At 36.0% G+C, this 7,310-nt stretch overlaps 1 protein-coding gene across 1 annotated transcript; it reads left to right on the top strand.

The window, feature by feature from the left end:
* The first annotated feature begins 1,732 nt into the window (after positions 1–1,732).
* On the top strand, positions 1,733–6,015 carry LOC18032711 (cyclic nucleotide-gated ion channel 1). The gene is made up of 8 exons (XM_006422068.2): positions 1,733–1,775; positions 1,871–2,420; positions 2,533–2,745; positions 3,171–3,451; positions 3,659–3,770; positions 3,893–4,129; positions 4,351–5,031; positions 5,259–6,015. Coding segments are annotated over exons 1-8 (2,781 nt in total). The 5' UTR covers positions 1,733–1,773; the 3' UTR covers positions 5,964–6,015.
* The last annotated feature ends 1,295 nt before the right edge of the window (positions 6,016–7,310 follow it).

Below are 7,310 nucleotides of genomic sequence, written 5' to 3'. Positions count from 1 at the left end.
GGCATAAGTAAATTGTCCACTAGTCACCTCATTGCAGCATACTCTACTCTTGGAAGAAGATCGAGTTCGAATCCAAAATCCCTCTTGTCTACCGTAATCTTCATAGTAGTTTCTAGCTTGCTCTAATGTTTCAAAAAGCATCCCCACATATGGTGCCTCTAATTGTTCAAGATTGTTTTCAACCTCTTCGCCATTGTTCCCCTGTAATGTGTCAAACAATTGAAAGAAAAATAAATAATGTATAAAAAGATAAAAATATTGAAAAAATTACGAATTAGAAAAGTTAGGTAAAATTAATTGTAAAAAAAAAATTATAAAAGTATGACACATACCAAATATTCATTATTTTCAGGCATCTTCACGAAGAGTTGTAGAGTTAAAAGTTGGAGAGAGTAAAGAATTTTTACTGGAGAGAGTTAAGACTTTTTATGACTGAGGAAGAAAGAAAAAAGCAAACAAAAAGTCATAGGTTAAAAAGAACAAGAGAAGAGAAGATAGAGAGAGCACATGGAGAGAGAGTGAGAAAAATTTTAGGTGGGGACCACATGGAGAGAGAGAATATTAAAAGATCTTGAAGATTTAATTTCAATTACTCTCATCCATTGATTCAATTCAAATCTAATGGATATTAATTAGTGTAAAATTAAGAGTATTTTTAGAGGGCTGCTGATCCGTCCCCTATATATATATATATATATATATATATATATATATATATATATATATATATATATATAGTTTTTTAATGGTAAATAGGAGTATAGTGATATTTTCATAACTTTATGGGATAAATTGAAGATTGTTAAACTAATAGAAATATGGAATAAAGTGAAATTGTCAGTGTTTAAATAATAATAAAGATGCTTTCAAGATTAAATGAGTAGAATAAGCTAATTAGATGAGTTTAAAATTTTCGTTAAAGTTGGATTCGGAGAAATAAATTACGCGGTTTGAATAGTCAACTCTTTAAAGTATTTTTAAGCACGTAGTGCCGTTAAAAAAGAGCAAGATATATTCAGTCAAGAAGAAAGGAAGAACCTTCCAAGCTGCTGCCTATCATTTTCAAGAGAATTACGTCATATATAAAAGAAGCGTTATTACATTGTAAGGTATGCAGAGAACAACAGCCAAACTTTTAATCATTGCTAACAATTTTTTTTCTATCATCAATAACAATTTTTTTTCTATTATTGTTAACAATATTGGGGTTACAATTTGCAAGTGTTCCAGAATACATATTGCATGAATATGTAAGTTAATTTGTTAATACAACGAGAAATTTGGTACAAAAAATTCGACTAGTACTAAGGATTACGTATATGTAGACACTCCTATTATGGGGTTACATGTGAAAATGCTTAGGCAACACCTAGGAAGCGGCTTGCTTAATCTACCGATACTATTTTAGAAATCTAATCCCATTTATATATTAGGGAGATATATGTACCTCTATTTCATATTTGGCGGAAAAAGGAAAAAGAACTCTTGCAGGGCTTGAGGCTGCCCAAGGCTTGCTGGGAACCGCGTATATATGTTATGTGTTTGGGATGATTTGAATGATATATTGAATGAGCCATGCTCCTTAATATAATTTATAAGAATACTGGCTGCAGCTTCCTTGCTCCTTCATCTTAATTTTCCGTAGGCAACAGCTAGGAAGGAACTTGCTCCTTCTCAACTGAACTTCTGTCCCTTTTTATTGGCCATATACGTGTTTGCTACTGTGCTCAAGGCTCACAAGCCTACTTCTACTATTAATTTTACGTATTGATCATGTAAGTTTAGGCTGCTAATTTTTGTAGTAATTTTCTTTGGTTCAGTTTGAAACGATGTGATGATCTTGAAACTCCTTATGTTTTGTTTCGTTCAGGTCCCGGTTCTTTGATTTAGAGGGAGGTACCGCAAGGGAGAGCTCTGGTGAAATCAACTATGGAAGTAGTAGCGCTGGGAGAGTTTTGAAGCCAAGAGTTCGGCGACGCTTAGCCCTTGAAATAGAAAGGATCAGGACCAATAGACAAGTATCAAAAGCTCCAAAATCTCGTTATGGCATTGTGGGCAAAAGCATGCTTTATCTAAAGATAGTCCTTAGCCCACATGGTCCTTTGTGGAATTGGATTTTCCTTATTTCCTGTTTGATTGCAATTTCACTGGATCCTCTGTTCTTATACATTCCTGTAATCAGTGATGAAAAGAAGTGCCTTCGACTAGACAACAAGTTGGGGACTGCGGCTATTTTTCTCCGTTCGTTCTTGGATTTCTTTCACATAATCTACGTTATTTTCCGATTGCGGACGAAGTCTTTTGCTCCTTGTTGGGAATATCCTCAGCGAAGTCTAAATGAATATGCCCAGGAAATTACAAGGAAATATTTGCTGTTCTTCTTGCCAATTGATCTTCTGGCCATTCTTCCACTCCCACAGGTAAACTTGCATATAAGAATTTTCTTGATATTTTACAAGTATTAATATTATCCTCCAAGTATTATTTCATGTCACTTATATATGGACTTTGAGCTTGCTGTATTCTGTGCAGGTGGTGGTTTCGGTTATCATTCAAACAACAAGGGGCTCAAAAGTTTTGAGTGGATTGAAATTGTTAAAGTTTTTTGTTATTTTCCAGTATGTGCCAAGGTTAATCCGGATCTACCCATTGTTTACAAACGTTACAAGGACTTCATGCAAACTTGATGAATCTAAATTCTTCAAAGCTGCGTTCAATCTTCTTCTTTATATGGTTGCAAGTCATGTAAGTAAAAAATATCATTCACTCATTAATTTCCAAGATTAATTTTTTCTTTTGCAAGATCAATTTTTTCTTCCTCTTTTGTCTTTCATTCATTTCTAAATGTTTGATCAGGTTTTAATGTACACTGCTCAATGTTTTAACTACTCTTTTAAATATGTTTGTCTGGCCATGTTTCTTTTTTTGACATACTCGTGCTACCACCAAATGTTCTTATTTATTGTTGCTGTAGAGACTTTGCCTTCTCTTAGAGAGTTAGAGTTCCCATCTATTTAATACAATAAGCAAGTGTTTACATTCGCAATGTGCATGACTGGTGATTGGTGAACGTAAAATCCAAATAATTATCTAATAGCATACTCAGGGTAATTTCATTGTCAATTTAATTCATATCATTTCTTGGAGATTAACCAGTGATGGTTTTTCAGGTTTTTGGAGCCTTGTGGTATTTTTTTGCCATAGTAAGAGAGGTAGCGTGCTGGAAGAGTGCCTGTATAAATCATACTGGATGCAGTCATGCTTCCTTCTACTGTCATGACACTGCGGGGAACAACACTTTTGTAAAGGATTTTTGCCCTACAAAACCACAAAATACATCTATATTTGATTTCGGAATATTCCAAGATGCTCTTCAGTCTGGGATTGTAGAGGTGACAGATTTTCCACAGAAGTTCTCTCATTGCTTTCTATGGGGGCTCCAAAATCTCAGGTTTGTGATTCAGGCTTCTATAATTAAAGTTTTAGCTTACCTGATGCTCATTAGCAAATTACGGCCAGTGGCTTGAACTATGTTTTTATAATGGTCAAAATTTCTTTTATTCTTAATTGAAAAGGTGAAATTTCTTTTTATTTCCTGAACCCATATCTGAGCATATATATTTTCTGATATATGATCATTGCATTCAAATTCTTGCAGTTGTTTTGGTCAAAACCTTCAAACAAGTTCCTACTTTTGGGAAAACTTCTTTGCCATTGTGATTACCATTTCTGGGTTGGTGTTCTTTCTCTATCTCATTGGAAATATACAGGTAATTCTCTCATTGGTATCCGGTATATGATTTCCGATTTTATCCGTGTCCCTTAATTTTTATGAAACAGATTAAATTGTTTATTTCAATGAATATGAACTGTGTGATTTGTGTGGAAACAGATATATCTACAGTCAAAAACTATAAGATCGGAGGAGATGAGACTCAAGGGGCAAGAGATAGAGCAGTGGATGGGTTTTAGAAAGCTCTCTAGGGATCTCCAGCAGAAACTTAGGAATTATCGACAATACGTATGGCGAGAAACCAAGGGTGTTGATGTAGAGAATTTGCTTAATAATCTCCCCAGTGACCTCAAAAGGAATATTAAGAGTGAACTAGGCTTAGAACTGCTCCTGAATGTAAGTTTCTCTAGTCCCCTTACAGAGTTTAAATCTTCTATTTATTGTTTACTCTTTCTTTTCTCAATTTATGAAGTTGAACAAACTGAAACTAGTTAATAATTATATATAACGCATTCCATAATCTGTCTTCTCTGCTCTGTTTTCCTTCCCCTGTATTTAACTAACTAGAATTTTCTTCTTAAACTTCTCCTGACACAAGTTTTTTCTTGGATTATAAGGTGCCATTGTTTCAAAACTTGGATGCAAAAACTCTAGATGACATCTGCAGCTATCTCAAGCCAGTGCTTTACGCAGAGGAAAGCCACATTGTTCTGGAGGGTGATAGAATTGATGGGATGCTCTTTGTGATGCGAGGCAAATTATGGAGTGCCACTATGGTGGGTGGAAGAATGAGTTTTCAAAGCGGTTTCTATCTCAGTGCTGGTGACTACTATGGGGAAGAACTAATCTCATGGGCTCTAGATCCTAACTCCTCTCATTACCTCCCCATCTCAAGTAGAACTGTCAGAGCTGCCACAGAAGTTGAAGCATTTGTTTTAATGTCTGATAACTTGAGGGCTGTAACCTCGGAGTTATCGAGGAGGCTTTGTTATAAGCAGCTTCACCATGCTTTCAGGGTTTACTCGCACCAGTGGAGGACTTGGGCAGCTTGTTCTATACAAGCAGCTTGGCGCCGCTATAAAAGAAGAAACCTGGAAGAGTTTCTGAATGCCGAAGAGAATAGGTTACAAGGTGAATGGGCTGCAGGTGGTGGGATTACTTCAAGTTTAGGTGCTACAATTTACCCATCACGATTTGCAGCTCATGCACTTCTTGCTGCTCAGAGCAACCGTTCTTTGCTACTTCAGAAGCCAGCGGAGCCTGATTTTAGGCTTGCTTTTAGGAAAATGCTCATGACTGTGAGTTTATTTTATCTTTTGTTGAATTTGTGCCCTTCTATACTTATTAATTTATGAAGCTGAAAAAATAGGAATTAGTTGGGGATGATATACAATGCCTTCTATAATCCGTCTCCTCTAATTTACTCGGTTTTAATTTTCCCCTTTCTCTAGGATTAAATGAAGTGTTGTTCATTAATTAACTAAAAGTCTCTTCCTAAACTTTTCCTTGCTCATGTATTTTCTAGGATTTCAAGATGCCACTGTTTCAATCATTGGACGCGAAAACTCTGGATGATATTTGCATTTATCTGAAGCCGGTCCTGTACGAAAAGAAAAGCTGGATTTTTCGGGAGGGCAGGCCGGTTGATAAGACGCTCTTCATCATGCAAGGCAAGTTAGATTCCATGACTAGCAATAATATTAATGGTGGAACACTTGGAGGTTTCTTTAACTTGGCACATCTTGGGACCGGTGACTTGTGTGGAGAAGAACTTCTCACATGGGCTCTGGATCCTCAGTCTTCATTTAGACCCCCCAACTCAACCAGAACTGTAGTAGCCCGTACAGAAGTTGAAGCGTTTGCTCTAACGACTGATGACCTGAAGGCTGTTGCTTCCAAATCAAGAAGGCTTCGCAGCAAGCTTCTTCGGCATACCTATAGGTTTTACTCGCAGCAGTGGAGGACTTGGGCAGCTTGTTCCATACAAGCAGCTTGGAGCCAATATAAGCTACAGAAGCTTCAACGTGAAAAAGAGAATAGGGTGCAATTGCAAGACACATTGGCTAAGGCCAGTGGAAGTTCGCCAAGTTCAGAAGCCACCCTTTTTGTATCACGACTGTTTGCTACTGATGCACCGCGCAGCGGCGCTCGTAAAACAAGGTTGCTGGAGAAAGTGCCGTTCGTGCCAAATCTGAAGCCAGTGGAACCTAGCACTGCTGAAGAACAGTAGGTGAATGTGAACGCTCAGTATTTGCTTTTTACGCTTGATTTTGTTGAGTCGAACTATTATTTAACCTTTACGCTTGATTTTGTTGTTGTAAAAGTAGAATTATTATTTAACCTCCCAAGAAGGAAAACAAATGAAAAAAATTGTATTGCACTAGAGATGGCCAAAAAAAAAAAAAAACAAAAAACATACGCCTGACCTGAGCCTGGGTTTTTCGGTTGCCCCAACCAGCCATATTTTTTAAATACTAGGACTGGGTTCGGGCTTCACGTAAAGACCCTGAGTCTGGCTTGAAACCTCGATAAATATATGAAGAAGTAAAAAAAAAAAATTTATTTTAATTAAATTACACATTTTAATATTTATCTGACACACTCATAACATATATTTAAAGTTTTAAATCCTATCAACCCAACTTTTAAAGCTTAATCTAATAAAAATCAAATTTTATGCATTATAAATTTGTAAAATATAATGAATTTTTTTTTTTTCAAAAAGTTAACACATAAATTCAAACTTTTAGTCCTGTTCCTAAAAGACCCATCTCGAGCTGGGTTGGACGCATCCTGACAATGGATATGCTCGGGTGATCGGGTCACACTCGAACTTTGCCAAGCACGAGATTTTGCCAATTTGTACGACACTAGAGTAGAAAATCATTGTTAATTGGTGTGTAAATTATTTTTTTACCATCGATGACATGGTACTTGGCTGTATTAGTTAAATGATTGAGGGCTGATGAAGAAGTAAATTTAAAATTGAAAAAAAAATTACGCTTTATGGCCAAATTTGGTCAAAACCCAAAAGAATGACATGTTCATCGTATGTTTACCAAAAAATTGTGGCCGTCATGTCGTTTCCATGATGATTCATCGAATGTAATGTCGTTTAGAAAATGGGTTGACACTCCACAAGTTGCGAGCATAAGTTCCTTGCTTTGGTAAGTTCAGATGCTTCCTTAAACAATTTCTTGCCTGATTCAAGAGGAATAATTTTTTTTTTTTTTGGGTCAAACTTTTTACCAAGCTAACAAAATAGGAATTGCCACCAATTATTCATGTTTCCGAGTTTGAAACTAATTCCTCTCTATAGTTAGTTTCTGAGTCAATCCGAAATTGCCCTTTTTTTTTATATATATATAGCTATATAAGGCCTATATAAGGTTGTTTTGTTCTTCAGTAATATATACATACAATAATTAAACAAGTACAGAAGTACTCTTGCTGATTTTACTGCTAAAAGAAATAGTGATTGCAGGCGCTGTGGCCTATGAGGAGTGTATGTTATTGATACCTTCAGTTGTTAAGTGTAGGTTTCTTGTTGCTAAGGTAACTTACACCATTTATTCCT

The sequence above is a fragment of the Citrus clementina genome, unplaced genomic scaffold (assembly GCF_000493195.1).
Source record: "Citrus clementina cultivar Clemenules unplaced genomic scaffold, Citrus_clementina_v1.0 scaffold_9, whole genome shotgun sequence".
NCBI classification, from domain to species: Eukaryota; Viridiplantae; Streptophyta; class Magnoliopsida; order Sapindales; family Rutaceae; genus Citrus; species Citrus x clementina.
Note: the sequence above shows the minus strand (reverse complement) of the source record. Positions and strands in the feature narration are given on the sequence as shown.

Coding starts and splice junctions, on each gene's coding strand:
- LOC18032711 (XM_006422068.2), top strand. Junction 2,421..2,532: donor CCATTCTTCCACTCCCACAG/GTAAACTTGCAT, acceptor TATTCTGTGCAG/GTGGTGGTTTCGGTTATCAT. Junction 4,130..4,350: donor GCTTAGAACTGCTCCTGAAT/GTAAGTTTCTCT, acceptor TTGGATTATAAG/GTGCCATTGTTTCAAAACTT.